The sequence below is a fragment of the Oncorhynchus keta genome, chromosome 20, assembly GCF_023373465.1.
Source record: "Oncorhynchus keta strain PuntledgeMale-10-30-2019 chromosome 20, Oket_V2, whole genome shotgun sequence".
Lineage (NCBI taxonomy): Eukaryota > Metazoa > Chordata > Actinopteri > Salmoniformes > Salmonidae > Oncorhynchus > Oncorhynchus keta.
The window spans coordinates 2,078,208-2,100,366 of record NC_068440.1 but is presented as its reverse complement, the minus strand read 5'-3'; the positions used below and the strand labels follow the sequence as shown (position 1 = coordinate 2,100,366).

General features: G+C 44.3%; 1 protein-coding gene across 3 annotated transcripts in view; it reads right to left on the bottom strand.

The window, feature by feature from the left end:
- LOC118399138 (RNA-binding motif, single-stranded-interacting protein 3-like) overlaps window positions 1–22,159 on the bottom strand; it is a 391,803-nt gene that overhangs the window by 176,574 nt on the left and 193,070 nt on the right. For all 3 annotated transcript variants that reach the window (XM_052471892.1, XM_052471891.1, XM_052471893.1), the window contains one exon: window positions 4,075–4,133. In XM_052471892.1, the coding sequence (XP_052327852.1) occupies window positions 4,075–4,133 (59 nt within the window). The remainder of the gene's footprint in view (window positions 1–4,074; window positions 4,134–22,159) is intronic.

Below are 22,159 nucleotides of genomic sequence, written 5' to 3'. Positions count from 1 at the left end.
AACTTCCTGTTCACATTGCTCTGCGGTTAGTCCAGGGTGTGAGTCAGCGATGGGAAGATGCAGAGGTGAAAGGCAGCCACGCTGTGAATCTAGGCAGGCGGAGGATTGATAGATCTGGTCCTGGTTGCTGCAGGAGCCATAGAGTCCTAAGGCAGATGGATGAGTGTGTGGCTGGGGGTGTAGGCTGTGTGTGGGGGAGAGGAGAGGCTGTACTATCCTAGCCTCAATGTGATTGTGCACTCTTTGCAAAGGTTTTTCATGGGGTCTGAAATGATTGACACCATTGATAAAGATCAGCAAAAATTATTATATAAAATAAATTATTCAAATACTGAGCTTTATTGTATGCCAAAAAAGGGAAATTATATTATTTTCTACTAATACAATTGGCAGAGAAAGAGATTCTGTCTGATTCTGTAATATTTTTTTTTCTCAAAAATGTAGCGTTCAAAATGTTGATTTTGTGGCCAATTAACAATTTCTTTGTGTATTTTGATGTGTGCTTATGGTTATTGTCTTGCTGGAAGATCCACTTGCGTCCAAGTTTCAGCCCCCTAGCAGAGCCTACCAGGATTTTGGCTAAAATGTCCTGTCGTTGACCTTAACAAGGGCCTCAGGAACATTGGAGGCAAAACAGCCCCATAGCATCAATGATCCACCAGCATATTTTACAGTAGGTACGAGGCTATTTTCTGCATTGTCATTTCAACGCCAAAGACCTCTATTTTCATTTTCAATCATCTTTTTTTGTGCATTTTACCCCCTCAGGGAGGTGAAGGTCGAGTCATGCATCCTCCGAAACATGACCCACCAAACCACGCTTCTTACCACCCACCCACTTCACCCGGAAGCTTGCCGCACCAATGTGTCAGAGGAAACACCGTTCACCTGACGGCTGTCAGCCCACAGGCACCAGGCCACAAGAGCCCCCCCCCCGGCCAAACCCTCCCCTAATCTGGATAATGGCAGGCAGGGTAGTTAATTCATGGCTTGAGCAGTCAGCGTCAGGAGGAAGGCACTACAATAGAGGCAGTTCAGAGATGAACAAGAGGGTGGTCACATCAAGGGGGTTTTAGACTGGTCCAGACCCGTTCATCAGGGCAGCCTGGCCAGTGCCATCTCTAAAGCAGTGCTTCTCAGTAAAAGTCTTTGAAGTTAAACTCCATGGGTAGAACTTCCCCACTCCCGGTGTGTTGTACCCAACTGGGTGAAAACACGACAGCCTCCACAAAAGCACACTAACCACTGGAGCAAACTGCTCAAAACTTCAACCTCTGCATCTTCAACGAGTCTTCCATCTCCAAACACCATCCCCTTACTTCAAATGAAAACATACTGTATCGAGCTAGTTTGTTAGCAAGGTAGCTAGCTGAGCTTCTTGATGACAGTGACACATTAGTTAGGTGAAACCAACTGATTTTCCAGTCATTACCATGCCGATGGCTAAACAAATTAGCTAACAAAAACAAACATTTAGAAAAAAATGCTATCAAAAGTACCAAAAAAAATGATGAATATTTACAATTTTTACAGGAGTACCTAGGCTGCTATTCCGGCACTATGGCAATGATGGACCATGCGTGCATTTGTGTGTGTATTTGTGTATGACACTTGTACAGTGACCCACACATCTCTGTCTCCCTACAACAAACAGGTTGATCTCCCACTCTTTTCTCTCAGTGCAATCTCACATTTTCTTCACCCTTCCCAGAGATGACTGGTTGCTGACCTCTTGCACCTTCCCCTTTTCTCGCGCTTTACTGCACGCTCACTGAGCTGAACTAAATACAAATAACACAGGATAGGAGGAAGGGGGAATTGGCCCGGCTTGTTGCCGGTTCGCTGTCTGTCTGATGGTGCCACGGTGCTAAAAAAAAAAGAAGCACTGCTTCTGACATTTAAAACAAGCGCCAGGTCAAAAGGGCAGAGACTGAAAACAAAGTGATACCGGATCAGGGCGACGCGGTGCTCTTTTCTTATGACAGACACAAAGCCTGTTCTGACCCATGCCTTCCTGCCTCTCTTTGAGGGGAAATGCGTCCACCTTTACAAGGATGGAGAGGATGAGAGAGCATCATTTGAAAGTAACAAATCTAGTTAGAAGCAGATTGTGTAGACTAGAGTAACCTCTGAACATTGATGTTATCATAAAAAGATCTAGGGGTATGCTACAACATTGGTCTCTCACTAGAAGACAATAATAAAAATTTTAAAAATGCTGGTCAGGGGTCAAGAAGGAAAAAAAAACACAGGCCCTCTGTGTCAAGCTCTCGAAAATCTGAAATATATTGCACATGTATTTCAACATCAGTATGAAAGGAATGAGGCCCTGGCTGTCAATAGTGATCAGAGACATAGGTTACATGAAAGCAGTATGCCAGAGATTTGCCTTTATACAGAAACACATGGCTTCTGACGAGACCATTACTCTCTCTCTCTCTCTCTCTCTCTCTCTCTCTCTCTCTCTACTTCTGTGTCTCTTTCTGTCTCTCTCTCAGGGCTGGACCATCATTTCCACTCGTAAAATACAGACGCTTATACTTGGCTCTTGGCATCGCTGCATTCCAGGCGGGTGAGGTATGGGAAACTAGTCTCCCACACCCGCAAGCGCAGAGCCGAGTGCCTGGCCCTTCAGATCATAACTCACCAGGCCAGTGCCTGGACACAGAGAGACTCTACTTCATCTGCAATTTACTTCTCACCTCTGGTGCACCCTTATAATCGCTCAATCCTCAGGGTCCGTCCATCCTCCTAACAAGGGGAACAGGCTGACTTGTGATGGCCTACATGAGTCACCAGCAACACACAAACATTTTAGTAATTTAGCAGACAGTCTTATCCAGAGCGACTTACAGGTGCAATTAGGGTTAAGTGCCCTGCTCAAGGGCACATCAACAGATTTTTCACAAAGTCGTCTCGGGGATTCGAACCAGGGACCTTTCGGTTACTGGCCCAAAGCTACTGACCGTTGGGCTACCTGCCGCCCCACACAAAGGTGGTTAAGCCAATCCGAGGGTTTTCCAGCCTCCACATTTGACCCGGACCACAACAGGTGGGATCTATCCAGGTAAGGATGGCTAGGAAGGCTGCTTCACCTTGAAGGGGGCCGCGTTACTGAGTGAGGAAGCTGCAAAAAGCAATTAAAAGTATTGATGGAAGTTCAATAGCGCTTAAACAGTGCTGCCAGACACCTCGGGGCAAGTACCAGACTAATCAGGTTTTTTTTCTCCTCCTCCAAGACTAAGGCTGGCTTTAGCCATTAAAGGGCTCTACACACTCTACACAAACAGAGCGATGGAGCTGCCGTTAGCGTAGAGTGTGCAACAGGCTTAAGAGGAGAATGAACAAAAGGAAAAGTACTGTATTATACTTACAGTACTGTAGCAGCTCGGCTGGAGCAGGGAATAGCTCTACAAATAGCTTGAGACGAGAGGGATAGTAATCCATGTTTAACTGAACCGTACTTGCCTGTTAGCCTTCTCATTGGATATGTATACTTGAGAGGTAAGACGAGAGGGATAGTAATCCATGTTTAACTGAACCGTACTTGGCTTTTAGCCTCTCATTGGATATGTATACTTGAGTAGCATTCTGAATATGACCTGCTACTATCACAGCCCCATTGTTCGGTTTGCTGTGTCAACATTACATTCATAGCGAGCATACAGACAGCACAGGCTTATGCTGTTTTCCAGGAAAGAGGAGGACATAAAAAGAGTGGACGGAGACGTACTGTAGCTAGGGAGGGGTTGCACAATAACTGTCTATCCTCTGACGTCCTTCCAGCGAGCGAGCTTCATCACAAGGACTAGTTGTTTACCTCCATCCTTCCTCCAGCTAGCACTACCTGCTAAATCGTTGATTTACAACATGCAGGCGCTTCCTTGACTGAGGTCTATGTTTATGCCAGGGCTTGGCTCCAAACCCTCCCTATGACAACATCTGCCTTGAAGAGTGATCGTCACGCCACGGACGGTGGCAGACAGAAGGCTCCCGTGGCTAACACAAGGCTCAGCATGTGCACTGCGTAGGGAATAGGGTGCCATTTGGGATACAGTGACCTTGGTGACGTACCTTTGCACTGGTTGGTGTTCTTGTCCAGGATCGCCTTGGTTGACACAATTTTTCCATATCTGTGAAGAGAAAAGAGATGACAGAGCATTTTAGTCTTACACTAGACTGGCTTTATGACCTTAGTCTAGGCATGACATCACTCAAATAGACATCAAGCATTTAAAGTGCATCCTCCATTTTGTCCATTCCTCTATAACTACCAGTCGTAAAGTTGGACAAAAATGTACTGTCAAAAAATTCATCAACGGCTCATAACAACATTTGGCGAAGCAGAGTAACATTTTTAGAATGACTAGGCGGAATGTTTCTAGAACAAAACAACACCTGGAATATTCTTAGAATTCAGTAATGCTATTACCATTACAGTAGGCTATTTGTCCTCTCTCAATTCTCTAACCCCCACTTGGCCTATTCAATAAATAAATGTAGCGAGCCACGAATGCTCTCTTGATAACCATTACCGCTGTTGGGAAATAAATAGCGGAAGTTAACACATCGGGAATGTCTACTACCACTTCATCTCTCCCATTAATCAAACAACTGCACTATGACTCGCTGCGGCAAAAACTCAGCATTATGGACTGTGTGTGGACTAGAGGATGACTGCGTCAGTCAGCTCTCTGTGTGTGTGTGTGTGTGTGTGTGTGTGTGTGTGTGTGTGTGTGTGTGTGTGTGTGTGTGTGTGTGTGTGTGTGTGTGTGTGTGTGTGTGTGTGTGTGTGTGTGTGTGCGTGCGTGCGTGCGTGCGTGCCTGTGTGTTTGTTACTGTGTGTATGCGTGCGTGCCTGTACATGCCCTTATGTGTATGCGTAGGAAATTGAGCTTCTCTCTCAGTAAATAGGGAAGTGTGCAGCTTCCTGGACCATATTTCACCAGCGGGGGATAATTGTGCCATTTCTCAACGCACAGTGGAAACTCTATTTACTGCATGCTACGGTGGGGTGGGTGGCAGTTATGAACTGATGAGCACAAAGAGGAAAACTACAGCCTGACACTCAGCCTCCTGGATACCAATCAGACTGTTGTCTTGATGGGATAGAGGCGCAGGGTAATTTGACTGTGGTTACGTCCCAAATGGCCCCTATTCTCAATTAGACTGGGTCAAAAGTAGTGTCCTATTAAGAGAATAGGGTGCCATTAGGGACGCAGGGCTACAGATGTGGTAAGAAATATCAACAGGGATTTGTAATCACTGAGAGAATTCGAGGGCGTCTCCCAAGAGCAATAGAAAAGATTGGATTCAAAAAGATTGGCATTGATATACTCAAAGCACAATTGTTTTATTTTTTTGATGTTGCACTATTGAGGAAAAAGCTTACAAAGTGAAGCCTTTCACTCGTTCGTTTACGCCTGCTGTATCCTGTGCATGTGACAGATGTGCTTTGATGACATTTTTTTGTTGCATAATTACCCAAGACACAATGGTAATAATGAGTGTGGATGTCAGAGTGTGTGCAACTGGTCAAAGGAAGTCAGGTGCAGGAGAGCAGAGATGAGTGAACAGGCACACTTAAGTCAGGCAGAGGAAAACAGCCGGACGCAACTGCGTCACAACACTCCGGCCCAAGGAAAACGCAATAGCGCACAAATCACACAAATAGGTACAAAATAACAAAACCACGGGTTACAACAATACCCACACGCAAAACCAGCCTGTAGCGTTACACACGTAACGAGCGAACAATACCACACACAGACATGAGGATAATATACACGTAGAGTGATGAGGGGATGTAAACCAGGTGTGCGGGGAAAACAAGACAAAACAAATGGAAAATGAAAGGTGGAGCGGCGATGGCACGAACAAGGAGAGGGACCGACTTCAGCGGGAGTCGTGACAGTGGAGCTCTTTCTGTGAGCGTGTAAGGTTGGTTGTCCGAGCTTTACATTTTCACAACTAACTCAATGAAGTTACACATCAATTATAAAATGTATACTGTTAAAGTTGCACTGATCAACGTGTGCATGGGTTTTTTGCATGTCTGGTTGTGTAGGCAAGAGTGTGTTTATTTGTATGTCTGTGTGTGTGTGTACAGTCGGCTCGTTCTGGGAACCAGTTAAAAAGGCCTCGTATTGGCATGCAGTTGGGGAAAGTTATCATTATAACTTTGTTTAGGTCCACTGGGACCAGGAGACACTCGCTTCTGGTTGCCAAATAATCATGGCTCGTCTCATTAAATGTTAAAGATGGTTCATCAATGCATCCTGTCTGTGATCCAAAAATACCCCACAAAGACACCAGGGGTGGGAAGAAAAGAAAAGGTAGTATCATGCATCTAGCCCATAATGGAACATTTGGGAAATAAACATTGAATAAAAGTTGTACACGAGCTGTGTATGTGTGTGTGGACACCATGCTGGCATCACCTCATCCAGGACTGGTTGGTGAGGCTTTGATGTGACAGAGACAGTCCCTGTGAAGCCCAGGTTTAACAATGGTGATGCTTTAGCTCTTCTTGAGCCGGTCTCCTCTAATCCTATTTCAATCACTCTCAGTCTCCGTTATGACTGTCTTTACTGACCCTAGTCAGTCCTCCCCTAGTTCCTGTCTCTTTCTGTTTCACTTGCTCTCTCTCTCTCTCTCTAATAGTGTACCGCAGTTTTGCAGGACCCGCCCGCAAGGTCTGAGAAAGGTATTTTTACCTTAGGGTAAAAAATGACCCGCCTTCACTCAACCCCTAAGATATAGCAGCTTAATTGAATTTTAAACCCCAAATCTATTTTGCATGAAGAAACAACCTGTCATTCATCTCAAACTTTGTGAATATCTGGGTTTTCCCTTTTCACAATGCAGAAAGACTGCATTTGACCAGTGGACACCCCTAGTTTTTTATTACAACACAACTGCTATAATTGTTTTCTTTACTAAAGTAGAGGTTTATTATTATTATTATTGCTAAAGGTACTGCATAGGCGTAAACATTAACTTTTTAGCAATAGATAGCACTTGTACAGCCTAAGAAAGTAGCAGAAATATGCAGAAAGCAGTTTTGAATGCATTTTATTGAAGGGAAACAATAACATTCTTTAACCTTTTTGGCAACATAGTGACATATTCGTATATACTGTACAATGAGGAATTCAATTACAAAATACTAGTCTTCTCCCATTTTTTTAACCATTGTTCCCACTCACAAGGTGTATAAACAACAACAATAAATAAGAATAAAATAAGATAATAGATACAAAACAAAACTGTGAAGAACATAAATCAATCAACTCTATTTAGCACATGTAGGACAATATGCAAGTGTGTGTGCATGGACTTTGCAGATCTATGTGCAGCACATAGTATTTGTTTTACAGTCCTTCTTTGGGGGGCAGAATTGGCATTTCCTCCTCTTGCCTGCCCCAGCTGCAGCCTCATGTGGATCAGGACAAGATTCTGCCCCCTGAACAGCTTTCACAAGCGCTGCAGAGGCTGCTGTGTGGGGGAGGCGCTCCCTTCATTGAATGTGTGGGGTTACAAGTGCCTTTCCCAGCTGCTCCAGGAACACCCTCCTCTTGTTCCGCTTATCAGGCATCCAGGTAGGGTTGATCTTGTTCCATTTCACGAAGGCATTGTATGGACACATCCATGATGTTATGGAAGATGACCAGGGACCAGCTGCCAGTCATCCTCCTGCAGCTGTAAGTTCCTTGTCCAGGTTGACCACACCTCATTTGTTGTGGTTGTCATCCAGCATGCTTCCTGTCCTCACGATCATTGATCTCAGCCATTTAGTGCAGTGTGCTCAGGAGGACCACATTCTTGTTCCTCTTTGGGAGGTCATAAACTAGAGTGGTGGTCCATCTGTCACATCAAGCCCAACCCGCATCCCCTGGTTCTTCTCCGGGCCTCCACTGGTCGGCTTCCCTGTGTAGACTTGCATCTTCCAAGCGTAGCTGGATTGTGCAACCCGGGCCACCCATATCTTGATGCCATGCATTGTTGGCTTACTGGTCATATACTGCCGGAAAGGACAGCAACCTTTTGACCCAAGAGATTACTATCAGTAATTAGTGTTAATGTCACAGGAAGAAAAACACAGAAATCAAAGATATTATAGCAACACATAATGAAATGAACAGAGAAAATCACTTACATTACAGATATGAAACTAAAAATGTACCTCTGAATGGAACCAGTTGCTCATCCACTGTTACTTCAGGCCCAGGGTTGTAGAGGTATGCCAGAAGCTTCACCCACTTCTCCCGGACCTCTCTTACGGCCGCCAGTTTGTCTCTCACACGTCTTGCAGGTCTTGACTCACGGTTATCAAATCGTAGCATTCTTCAGAAAGTGCGAAAGACTTTCAGTGGGATCGTGGCCCAGAAAACCACCCTTCCACTCTCTACATCCAAGAGATTACATGTAGCCTCGCCTCAGGACCTATACACACCTGCTAAGATTAGCAGCCCTATGTAGGCACGCAGGTCAATGTCATCCATCCTTTTCCAGTTGTCTCCATATTTATGGAAACCCTCCAACTTTGTCATCTCCAGGATGATTTTTTTTCGATGGCTGGTGTGATGAACATGTAGAATGTTGAGGCGATGTACTGGGCAACTGCATGTCTTGTGGGCCCTGGGGTCCTTATGACATTTGTGCTGCCATTTGGCCCTGGTTGTCATATGGTGACAAGGACCATGTTATTTTGCTGTTCTTTGGCAAAAATGTGGGGATTTCTTCTTCATCTGAAGATGATGCATCGTGCTCTGGGTTGTATTCTTCCCCATCTTCTTCTTCAGATACCTGCTCTTCTTCTAAATCTTTGTTGTCTTGTTCCTCCTGGACATCTGAAAAAATCAGATCTACGACCTGTTGGGCACTGAAACATGCACTCATGGTTTCAGCAACGAGAGAACTGGGGGGACTGTCATCTGCAGCACCTTTTATAGCCTCTGACTGCATTCCCCATTAGTAAACAATGCTTTCAGGAAATGTTTATTTTGTCTGAGATGTTGTTTGTTTTGTCTGAAATTGTGCTTATTTTGTCTGTGAACTTGGGTCATGTGTGGGGTCGTGGAGGGGAGATGCTGCACATTCACAATAAAGTTTTAGTTTTGTCTGAGTTCAATCAGTGTGTGTGTGTGTGTGTGTGTGTGTGTGTGTGTGTGTGTGTGTGCACGCGCGTGTGTGTGTGTGTGTGTGTGTGTTTGTGGTTTTTCATGGAAATATTAACAACGACGATGTATCACTTTTTGTAAGGCTGGGGTCACTCTAGGAAAAGTCATCAAATTCCAAGTTGAAAACATATCGCTTAGGAGGTTTTCTCTGCTGTTAAACATAGGGACAGGTCATTTTTTACCCTTAAGACAACACAAAGTACAAAAGGGAAAATAAATAAACATAAATATGGGTTGTATTTGCGATCGTGTTTGTTCTTCACTGGTTGCCCTTTTCTTGTGGCAACAGGCCACAAATATTGCTGCTGTGATGGCACACTGTGGCATTTCACCCAATAGATATGCGAGTTTATCAAAATTGGGTTTGTTTTCAAATCCGTTGTGTATCTGTGTAATCTGAGGGAAATATGTGTCTCTAATATGGCAATATATTTGGCAGGAGGTTAGGAAGTTCAGCTCAGTTTCCACCTCCTTTTGTGGGCAGTCTGCACATAGCCTGTCTTCTCTTGAGAGCGGCAGGGTAGCCTAGTGGTTAGAGCGTTGGACGAGTAACCGGAAGGTTGCAAGTTCAAATCCCCGAGCTGACAAGGTCTGTTGTTCTGCCCCTGAACAGGCAGTTAACCCACTGTTCCTAGGCCATCATTGTAAATAAGAATTTGTTCTTAACTGACTTGCCTAGTTAAATAAAGTTTAAAAAAGAGCCAGGTCTGCCTATAATAGCAAGGCTATGCTCACTGAGTCTGTACATAGTCAAAGCTTTCCTCTCTCTCTGACAATACTACAAAGGAATACAGGTGGTTTTATACCGTTGAAATCTGTACAAATGTATTCATTTGACATTGAAATATGATGCGTAGCCTCAACCACATCTTCTACTTTTTGGGTTGAGGTCTGATGATGACATTCGATCCATTGAATCGTTTGAATATCCAACCTTTTCCTCCCTGGGTGAAATTATCCAGGCATTATCCAGGCATTTCTGCCATAGCGCTGTGGGTGAAGTGGTTCTTATGTGGGGATGGAGAGCAGGCCAGAGCCAGCACACATCACTGGTGCAGCTTTGCAGGAGGAGGGGTGAGGGAGACTGGCAGACCACCCAAGCGTGGTGTTGTCCCCCCGCTGGCTCTCCAAAGGCCCTCGCTGTCTGGGTGTTTGTTTGCTGTGGTAGACATGTGAAGTGGCATGACAGGTAGGTGGGAAAGAGCTCCAGGCAGTTTCTGCTTCATGTCTGTGTTTCCACTGACTACATGGTATAACCACATCCACTAGGGGGATACAGTCACATTCTGTCCTGTGTGTGTGTGTGTGTGTGTGTGTGTGTGTGTGTGTGTGTGTGTGTGTGTGTGTGTGTGTGTGTGTGTGTGCGTGCGTGCGTGCGTGCGTGCGTGCGTGCGTGCGTGCGTGCGTGCGTGTGCGTGCGTGCGTGCGTGTGTGTGTGTGTGTGTGTGGGCACCCCGGGGTGTCTGAGAAATAGTTGAGAGACAGAAAGAGAGAGAGAGAGAGCGGTGTGTTACATCAAGGTATGGCACCTTGGAATCCCGGGCCCCTGAGTTAGTCCCACATTCCGGTTGACACTCAAACTCAGCCGACCCCTCTCAGAGCTCTAAAGGTGAGCCTGGCAGACATCAAATCACAGCTATTTGTGAAGTGGGGCAATAAGGACTAGGACCAGTACACCTGGAAGCATAGGAGCTTCCTCTGTGACTACTGGACAGAGAGTTAGGGCAGGCAAGGAGGCCCAAAGTTTGTTCCAAATGGCACTACATTTCCCTATATAGTGCACTACTTTTGACCAGAGCCCAGGGCTCTATATAGGGAATAGGGTGCCACTCGGGATGCATCCCCAGTCTCCCAGTGTACTGCGGAGACAGACAGGCAGGTGCTGTGCACTGCTGAACTAGTCTGCTCTATCCTGATGGACACCTGGCAGGGGGGAGAGCCGCTGCTCACTCGAGTAGCACTGAATCAAAATCAATCACGCTCCACTCTCCTGAGCTGTACTTGTATACTGTAGAGGGACCTGCCCTTTGAAGATATCCCACAGTATGGCCACTGCACTACCACTGTACAAGATGTTACTGTTGTCAGTTAAGCTCTACTCTCCCTGCTACTATCAGGTGATACAACGGTTTTCCATGATCTGCAGGTCTAAGCTCTTTGGCCCTCCTCACCCACCGGTTCTACTCACTGTGGGACGTATTCCCACTGTGGAAGACAACAGAACTATTTCAAAATGTCATCCTGACATTACTGCGTCCAATATGAATTATGAAAATTGTGCTTCTGGCAACAACGGCTCTTTGGCAAATTGTGACCCGGTGGATTAGGCCAATCATTTTCTGGCTTCAAGAAACCCTGTCAACTGGCCCAAGGCTGGCCAAAATGTGATCACACCCAAGACTGGGTTGTATTTGGCCAGTTTAACCTCATCTGGGATCTGGCTCTTTGTTGTCAAGTTTAAGAGGCTTTAACTGAGGCTAGCCTGACTGGCCTCCAATAGCAGTGTTGGCCATGTTGAGTTAGTGCCTGCCGAGGACCTGAGAATTATTTAGTGGTGATGTCATTGTCACCCCAGGATCTGTATCAGGACAAAAATAACACACACACATGCACACGATTAATGCATGGACACACTAACACACACACAAATTCACTCACGCACACACACACACACACACACACACACACAGGATAATGCATCTCTGACAGGTAGTGCTGGTGAAAGATACTGGCCGGTCATCAGCTTGTAGCTCACTACAGAGATCTCCACCCACATGTACCAGAGGGAGGGAGAGAGCCAGAGAAGGAGCAAGAGAGGACGGGAGAGAGAGGGCGGGAGAGAGAGGGGGAGAGAGAACGAGAGCGAGAGAGAACAAGAGAATGAGAGAAAGAGAGAACAAGAGTGAACGACCACAGTGGCTCCACTATAGATAGGGAGTGCTTTTAATGGAGTGAGTGGGAGAGAAAAATGGCTGTGTATGTGTGTGTGTACTTGTATGTTTAATAGAAGGAGTAATGGGTACAGGGTACAGTATGGCTATTTTACACTAGTATAGCTATTACCACAGTTCTCTTTCAAGCTTCAGCATTCCAGAATGTTTGTCCACACCCGTCTACAACCTGTCAAGCCGACATGCCACGCATTTCTGTCTGACACGCACAAATGAACACATCTCATCTGTGTTGCTTTCTCCACACTACTCCAGATGAAAGGGAAAGAGTGAGAGAGAAAGCGGGGGAAGGGATGGAGACCGAGAGGGAGGATACGTGAAAGCACCTGGGAGGGAAGGAAACTGTAGAGTCCTGAGGGCTCTGCTTCCTGTCCTAAAGTCAATCCGTCTTTAGGCTGTAACATTTACATTTGAGTCATTAAGCAGATGCTGTTATCCAGAGCGATTTAGGGTTAAGTGCCTTGCTCAAGGGCACATTGACCCATTTTTTTTACCAACAGTTCAGGTGCGCCTTCGCGCTTCAGCACACAAAGGAAAGGAGGGGTGCTCCAAACAAGGACTCAAATCATGGAAATAGTTTCCCAAGAAAAACTTCCAAACGGACTAATTCAAGGTAGGAAGGATTGGAGCACTCAACAAAAAAAGGTAACGATAGACTTCCATTATTGCTCACTTTCACCCATTGTACAGGACGCGAACAGGTGACTGACGTGTTGACGTCAGGCTGAGGTCTTCCTCAGATTGACCTGACCATTGCACTTAGCTCATATGTATAGCCTAGTTGCCCAAGGAGACACAACATTGTACAATGTTTGGAATGATGACATGTTTCAAGGTAAATGGTGACGTTAATCGATAGGCCACATAAAAATAGACATACAGTTGAAGTCGGAAGTTTACATACACCTGAGCCAAATACATTTAAACAGTTTTTCACAATTCCTGACATATAATCCGAGTACAAATTCCTTGTCTTAGGTCAGTTAGGTTCACCACTTTATTTTAAGAATGTGAAATGTCAGAATAATAGTAGGGAGAATGATTTATTTCAGCTTTTATTTCTTTCATCACATTCCCAGTGATCAGAAGTTTACATACACTCAATTTAGTATTTGGTAGCATTGCCTTCACATAGTTTAACTCGGGTCAAACGTTTCGGGTAGCCTTCCACAATCTTCCCATGGTAAATTGGGTGAACTGGCACATTCCTCCTGACTGAGCTGGTGTAACTGAGTCAGGTTTGTAGGCATCCTTGCTTGCACACACTTTCTCAGTTCTTTCCAATGTTCTATAAGATTGAGGTTAGGGCTTTGTGATGGTCACTCGAATACCTAGACTTTGTTGTCCTTAAGCCATTTTGCCACAACTTTGGAAGTATGCTTGGGGTCATTGTCCATTTGGAAGATCCATTTGCGACCATGATGCCATCTATTTTGTGAAGTGCACCAGTCCCTCCTGCAGCAAAGCACTCCCACAACATGAAGCTGCCACCCCCGTGCTTCACGGTTGGGATGCAAGCGATCTTTGTCCCCATGTGCAGTTGCAAATCGTAGTCTAGCTTTTTATGGCTGTTTTGGAGCAGTGGCTTCTTCCTTGCTGAGCGGCCTTTCAGGTTGTGTCGATATAGGACTTGTTTTTACTGTGGATAGATACTTTTGTACCTGTTTCCTCCAGCATCTTCACAAGGTCCTTTGCTGTTGTTCTGAAATTGATTTGCACTTTTTGTACCAGAGTACGTTCATCTCTAGGAGACAGAACGCGTCTCCTATTTGAGCGGTATGACGGCTGCGTGGTCCCATGGTGTTTATACTTGCGTACTATTGTTTGTACAGATGAACGTGGTACCTTCAAGCGTTTGGGAATTACAAACAGAGGTAGTGCCTGTGAAAAGCCAAGCTGTCCCGATACCATGTTATACAGTGCATTCGGGAAGTCTTCAGACCCTTTGACTTTTTCCATATTCCGTTACGTTACAGCCTTATTCTAAAATGTATTTTTTACCCTCATCAACCTACACGTGTTAAAAAAAATCTAAACAGAAATACCTTATTTACATAAGTATTCAGACCCTTTGCTATGAGACTCGAAATTGAGCTCAGGTGCATCCTGTTTCCATTGATCCTCCTTAAGATGTTTTTACAACTTGATTGGAGTCCATCTGTGGTAAATTCAATTGATTGGGCATGATTTGGAAAGGCACACACCTGTCTATATAAGGTCCCACAGCTGACAGTGCATGTCAGATCAAAAACCAAGCCATGAGGTCGAAGGAATTGTCCATAGAGCTCCGAGACAGGATTGTGTCGAGGCACACATCTGGGGAAGGGTACCAAAACATTTCTGCAGCATTGAAGATCCCCAAGAACACAGTGGTCTCCATCATTCTTAAATGGAAGAAGTTTGGAACAACCAAGACTCTTCCTAGAGCTGGCCGACCTGCCAAACTGATCAATCGGAGGAGAAGGGCCTTGGTCAGGGAGGTGACCAAGAATCCGATGGTCACTCTGGCAGAGCTCCAGAGTTCTTCTGTGGAGATGGGAGAACCTTCCAGAAGGACAACCATCCCTGCAGCCCTCCACCAATCAGGCCTTTATGGTAGAGTGGCCGGATGAAAGCCACTCCCCAGTAAAAGGCACAGGACAGCCCACTTGGAGTTTGCCAAAAGGCACCTTAAGGACTCTCAGACCATGAGAAGCAAGATTCTCTGGTCTGATGAAACCAAGATTGAACTCTTTGACCTGAATGCTAAGCATCACATCTGGAGTAAACCTGGCACCATCCCTACGGTGTAGCATGGTGGTGGCAGCATCATGCTGTGGGGATGTTTTTCAGTGGCAGGGACTGGGACACTAGTCAGGATCGAGGGAAAGATGAACGAAGCAAAGTACAGAGAGATCCTTGATGAAAACCTGCTCCAGAGTGCTCAGGACCTCAGACTGGGGCGAAGGTTCACCTTCCAACAGGGCAACAACCCTAAGCACACAGCCATGACAACGCAGGAGTGGCATCAGGATTAGTCTCTGAATTTCCTTGAGTGGCCCAGCCAGAGCCTGGACATGAACCCGATGAAACATCTCTGAAGAGACCTGAAGAGTCCTTCTGTAGCTCAGTTGGTAGAGCATGGTGCTTGTAACGCCAGGGTAGTGGGTTCGATCCCCGGGACCACCCATACGTAGAATGTATGCACACATGACTGTAAGTCGCTTTGGATAAAAGCGTCTGCTAAATGGCATATATTATATATTATTATTATTATATTAAATAGCTGTGCAGTAACACTCCCCTTCCAACCTGACAGAGTTTGAGAGGATATGCAGAGAAGAATGGGAGAAACTCCCCAAATACAGGTGTGCCAAGCTTGTATCATCATACCCAATAAGACTCGAGGCTGTAATGGCTGCCAAAGGTGCTTCAACAAAGTACTGACTAAAGGGTCTGAATACTTATGTAAATGTAATATTTCAGTTTTGTATTTTAATACATTTGGAACAATTTTGGGAAAAAAACTATTTTTGCTTTGTCATTATGGGGTATTGTGTGTAGATAGTTTTTCTTAAAGTCCATTTGAAAAGAAGTCTGTAAACGTAACAAAACGTGGAAAAAGTCAAGGGGTCTGAATACTTTCCCGAATGCACCGTCCGGCAATATGGTCAGGGTCAGCAAAGTAAGACCTAGCAAAGATGCAGCTGGCTCAAAACAAGGCAGCCCGCCTTGCCCTTAACTGCACACACAGAACCAACATCAACAACGTACACGATAGTGTTTCATGGTCGAGGAGAAATGTTCTACTCGTCTGGTCTGTGTGTTGAAAATGCCCAACCACTTGTATAATCTATTTGCATACACTTCAAACAGACATTCAGTTCCTTCAGAAAATATTCATACCCCTTGATATATTCCACAATTTGTTGAGTTACAGCCTCAAAAATACATATTTTTTTCTCACCCAATCACTCGCCAATTTACACGTGTCACAGCTAAAGCAACGCTACAAGCGTTGACTTTCTCCATTAGTTCCATTCTCTAATACTCTAAATACTCTAAAACAAATGCCTAATGCTAAGGTAGGAAACAGTTGCTGCTGAAGATAATTATTATTGTTATTTTTTAACCTTTATTTAACTAGGCAAGTCAGTTAAGAACATTCATTTTTTCAATGACGGCCTAGGAGCAGCGGGTTAACTGCCTTGTTCAGGGGCGGAACGATTTTGACCTTGTCAGCTGAGTGATTGGATCTTGCAACCTTTCGGTTACTCGTCCAACGCTCTGACCACTAGGCTACCTGCCGGCCCAAAGTGTGCCTTTTAAATAACTGCCCAACTAGATTCATTACAATGCATCATGTGGCATGTTATCTTTTTTTTGGTTAGATTTGATTTATTATACATTTTTTAACCATACAAAACATACACATGCAAACAACAGCATACCGACGCGCACAAACATCAACGACATCATTCCTGCCCAGACCCACCTGCTCACACCCCCGTCTCCAGCGCCCGCATCACTCTCTGCCACATGGCCTCAAACTGCACCGTGTTGTTTCTCTCCGTCGCCCACGCACTTTCAACATTTAGATAATAATAATAATAATAATAGTGAAGACATCAAAACTATGAAATAACACATATGAAATCACGTAGTAACCAAAAAAAGTGTTAAACAAATCTAAATATATTTAACATTTGAGATTCTTCAAATGTGTTATTCATTGTTTTGATGTCTTCACTATTATTCTACAATGCAGAAAATAGTATTAATAAATGTACCACATTAAAGGAAAGGTTCACCCATTTTGAATGTTATATTGTTTATGTGCATCTCTGGGTGATTTTCTATCGATTCCCTGGGTCATTTCATGTTTCATGTGTATCTGAGTTATTGGCATTCAAGCAGGTAGAAATCCGTCCGATATGACGTAGCACTGTGATAAAGTCTATCTCACTGCACTGGAAGTTAAAAAGAACACGACTTTTAGATCGCCAAAACGTCTATATATATACATGTCAGATTTCAATACTGACCGATGTCATAACTCGGGAATGATAACTGTCTTCTCTTGAATGATCCATTGATCATATTTTTGCGATATTTCTACCTCGAGAAATGTGTAAGTTAAGGGTCTAGCACATTTTTCCTATTTGACTACCTCTTTAGTCCAGGGTGAATTGCATGGTTCTGTTCCCAGAGATATTATAGAAAGGAGATAGGAATCCAATGAATTAAGGGACGTATAACGTCCCACCCAGCAGACTGTCGACCAATCGCGTTGTCATGCTGTGTCAGGCAGTTGCTAAACTAATCGTCATGCAATCCATTCTCAAAGCCAGTATGTTTTGAAACATGCCTATTTTCCTCGAAATTACGAAATGTCACGATTCCAAAGTTATACGATATTACAGATAGAAAGTTAATTATCTCACATCTTGGAAAAGATGTGTAATGTTGTACTTCTTGTTGACGAAATGTGTGCTAATGTTGGGTTTTCGAGCTAGAGCACAATTAGAAGGAGCGCTTCTTGTCCCAGAATGCACCGTGAGGCCCATTGACATAGCATGGGCAACGTTTCCCATCTCCTTAAAAGTATATCTGTCGTTGTGAATGTCAGGCTCCACTCTGGGAGGCACATCGATTTGCAGCTTGAACATGGTGAGATTGTAGACTCCTAAATTGATAGTCCAGTTTGTTGAGGCAATTTAACAGCTAACTAGCTACTTTACATGCTGATATTGGTATTAGGGGATGTACCTGATAGGCCTATCTGGCTTATATGATTATGATGGTCATAATGCTTCTTGACAGTGTCATAAAGTATATTTTCTTCGTCCAAGTAATGTGACACAGGATGGTCAGGATATGCTGTAAAAACAAATATGTAAAGAATTCATTACAATAACAACAAAGGACTTAAGAAAATAACTTTCAAACGAAAGGAAACTTCTTGGCAGGGAAAAAAAAACAGATTTGAATAAAAGAGGGTTTTGACACTCTTATGTAGGTGTCACAACTAGCCATAAAATAGCACTATATCTGTCAAAACAGGTGTAAGTATATGGGTCATGACAGTGTTGTGACCATATTATGACAGGTTATGACACGTTATGTCAGCTGTAACAATGGGGCCAAAGGAGATGGCCAGCGTTTTACGATCCCGTAACCAATTGTGCTATTGTGTATGTTTTTTTCGTGTTATTTGTAACTTATTTTGTACATAATGTTTCTGTCACCATGTCCAGGGCAGAGATTTACTCACCCCGTACTGGAGGAATTCTTCTTCTTCTTCAACGAGTCGGATGGGACAGATTTACTCCAGACACCCGACAAGGTTCCTCAAGACGGAGGTATAGTGGATGACGTCCGGGTGCCTTGTAAGGATCCGTCACCGAGAGGGTAATCTGCATTTACCATCGGTCCTATTACCCAACTTACAATCATTAAAAACTGCAATATCTTATAGTTTCACCGAGTCTTGGCTGAACGACGACATGACTAACATACAACTGGCGGGTTTTAAGCTTTTTTGGCAGGATAGAACAGCGACCTCTGGTAAGACAAGGGGCGGTGGCCTATGCATATTTGTAAACAACAGCTGGTGCAAGAAATCTAAGGAGGTCTCGAGGTTTTGCTCGCCTGAAGTAGAGTATCTCATGATAAGCTGTAGACCACACTATTTACCAAGAGAGTTTACATCTACATTTTTTGTACCTGTCAATATACAGTGCCTTGCGAAAGTATTCGGCCCCCTAGAACTTTGCGACCTTTTGCCACATTTCAGGCTTCAAACATAAAGATATAAGACTGTATTTTTTTGTGAAGAATCAACAACAAGTGGGACACAATCATGAAGTGGAACGACATTTATTGGATATTTCAAACTTTTTTAACAAATCAAAAACTGAAAAATTGGGCGTGCAAAATTATTCAGCCCCCTTAAGTTAATACTTTGTAGCGCCACCTTTTGCTGCGATTACAGCTGTAAGTCACTTGGGGTATGTCTCTATCAGTTTTGCACATCGAGAGACTGACATTTTTTCCCATTCCTCCTTGCAAAACAGCTCGAGCTCAGTGAGGTTGGATGGAGAGCATTTGTGAACAGCAGTTTTCAGTTTTTCCACAGATTCTCCATTGGATTCAGGTCTGGACTTTGACTTGGCCATTCTAACACCTGGATATGTTTATTTTTGAACCATTCCATTGTAGATTTTGCTTTAATGTTTTGGATCATTGTCTTGTCGGAAGACAAATCTCCGTCCCAGTCTCAGGTCTTTTGCAGACTCCATCAGGTTTTCTTCCAGAATGGTCCTGTATTTGGCTCCATCCATCTTCCCATCAGTTTTAACCATCTTCCCTGTACCTGCTGAAGAAAAGCAGGCCCAAACCATGATGCTGCCACCACCATGTTTGACAGTGGGGATGGTGAGTTCAGGGTGATGAGCTGTGTTGCTTTTATGCCAAACATAACGTTTTGCATTGTTGACAAAAAGTTTAATTTTGCTTTCATCTGACCAGAGCACCTTCTTCCACATGTTTGGTGTGTCTCCCAGGTGGCTTGTGGCAAACTTTAAACAACACTTTTTATGGATATCTTTAAGAAATGTCTTTCTTCTTGCCACTCTTCCATAATGGCCAGATTTGTGCAATATACGACTGACTGTTGTCCTATGGACAGAGTCTCCCACCTCAGCTGTAGATCTCTGCAGTTCATCCAGAGTGATCATGGGCCTCTTGGCTGCATCTCTGATCAGTCTTCTCCTTGTATGAGCTGAAAGTTTAGAGGGACGGCCAGGTCTTGGTAGATTTGCAGTGGTCTGATACTCCTTCCATTTCAATATTATCGCTTGCACAGTGCTCCTTGGGATGTTTAAAGCTTGGGAAATCTTTTTGTATCCAAATCCGGCTTTAAACTTCTTCACAACAGTATCTCGGACCTGCCTGGTGTGTTCCTTGTTCTTCATGATGCTCTCTGTGCTTTTAACGGACATCTGAGACTATCACAGTGCAGGTGCATTTATACGGAGACTTGATTACACACAGGTGGATTGTATTTATCATCATTAGTCATTTAGGTCAACATTGGATCATTCAGAGATCCTCACTGAACTTCTGGAGAGAGTTTGCTGCACTGAAAGTAAAGGGGCTGAATAATTTTGCACGCCCAATTTTTCAGTTTTTGATTTGTTAAAAAAGTTTGAAATATGCAATAAATGTTGTTCCACTTCATGATTGTGTCCCACTTGCTGTTGATTCTTCACAAAAAAATACAGTTTTATATCTTTATGTTTGAAGCCTGAAATGTGGCAAAAGGTCGCAAAGTTCAAGGGGGCCGAATACTTTCGCAAGGCACTGTACCACAGCAGACCGATGCTGGCACTAAGATAGCACTCAATGAGCTGTATACGGCCATAAGCAAACAGGAAAACGCTCATCCAGAGGTGGCGCTCCTAGTGGCCGGGGACTTTAATGCAGGGAAACTCAAATCAGTTTTACCTCATATCTATCAGCATGTTAAATGTGCAACCAGAAGGAAAAAAAACTCTAGACCACCTATACTCCACACACAGAGATGCATACAAGGCTCTCCCTCGCCCTACATTTGGCAAATCTGAGAGAGAGATTTGTTCCGGGATTCTTACGACGGCATTGAGGAGTACACCACATCAGTCACTGGCTTTATCAATAAGTGCATCAATGATGTCGTCCCCACAGTGACAGTACGTACATACCCCAACCAGAAGCCATGGATTACAGGCAACAACCACACTGAGCTAAAGGGTAACTATCATGGTCCAAACACACTAAGACGATCGTGAAGAGGGCACGACAAAGCTTATTCTCCCTCAGGATACTGAAAAGATTAGGCATGGGGTCCTCAGATCCTCAAAAGGTTCTATAGCTGCACCATCGAGAGCGTCCAGACTGGTTGCAATACCGCCTGGTATGGCATCTACTCGGCCTCCAACCACAAGGCACTACAGAGGGTAGTGCGTACGGCCCAGGACATCATTGGGCCAAGCGTCCTGCCATCCAGGACCTCTATATCAGGCGGTGTCAGAGGAAGACCTTAAAAATGGTCAAAAACTCCAGTCACCCTAGTCATAGACTGTTCTCTCTGCTACCACACGGCAAGCGGTACCGGAGTGCCAAGTCGAGGTCCAAAGGCTCCGTAACAGCTTCTACCCTCAAGCCAAAAGATTCCTGAACATTTAATCAAATGGCTACCAGACCCCTCTTTTACACTGCTGCTACTCTATGTTTATAATCTATACATATTCACTTGAACTCTACCTACATATAACCTCAATTACCTTAACTAACCGGTGCCCCCACACATTGACTCTGTACTGGTACCCCCTGTATATAGCCTCCACATTGACTCTGTACTGGAACCCCCTGTATAAAGCCTCCACATTGACTCTGTACTGGTACCCCGTGTATAGAGCCTCCACATTGACTCTGTACTGGTACCCCCTGTATGGAGCCTCCTCATTGACTCTGTACTGGTACCCCCTGTATATATCCTCCACATTGACTTTGTACCGTAATACCCTGTATATAGCCTCCACATTGACTCTGTACCGTAATACCCTGTATATAGCCTCCATATTGACTCTGTACCGTAATACCCTGTATATAGCCTCCACATTGACACTGTACTGGTACCCCCTGTATGTAGCCTCCACATTGACTCTGTACTGGTGCCACCTGTATATAGCCTCCACATTGACTCTGTACTGGTACCCCCTGTATATATCCACATTGACTCTGTACCGTAATACCCTGTATATAGCCTCCACATTGACTCTGTACAGGTACCCGCTGTCTTTTGCCTCCACATTGACTCTGTACCGTAATAACCTGTATATAGCCACCACATTGACTCTGTACCGTAATACCCTGTATATAGCCTCCACATTGACTCTGTACCGTAATAACCTGTATATAGCCACCACATTGACTCTGTACCGTAATACCCTGTATATAGCCTCCACATTGACTCTGTACCGTAATACCCTGTATATAGCCTCC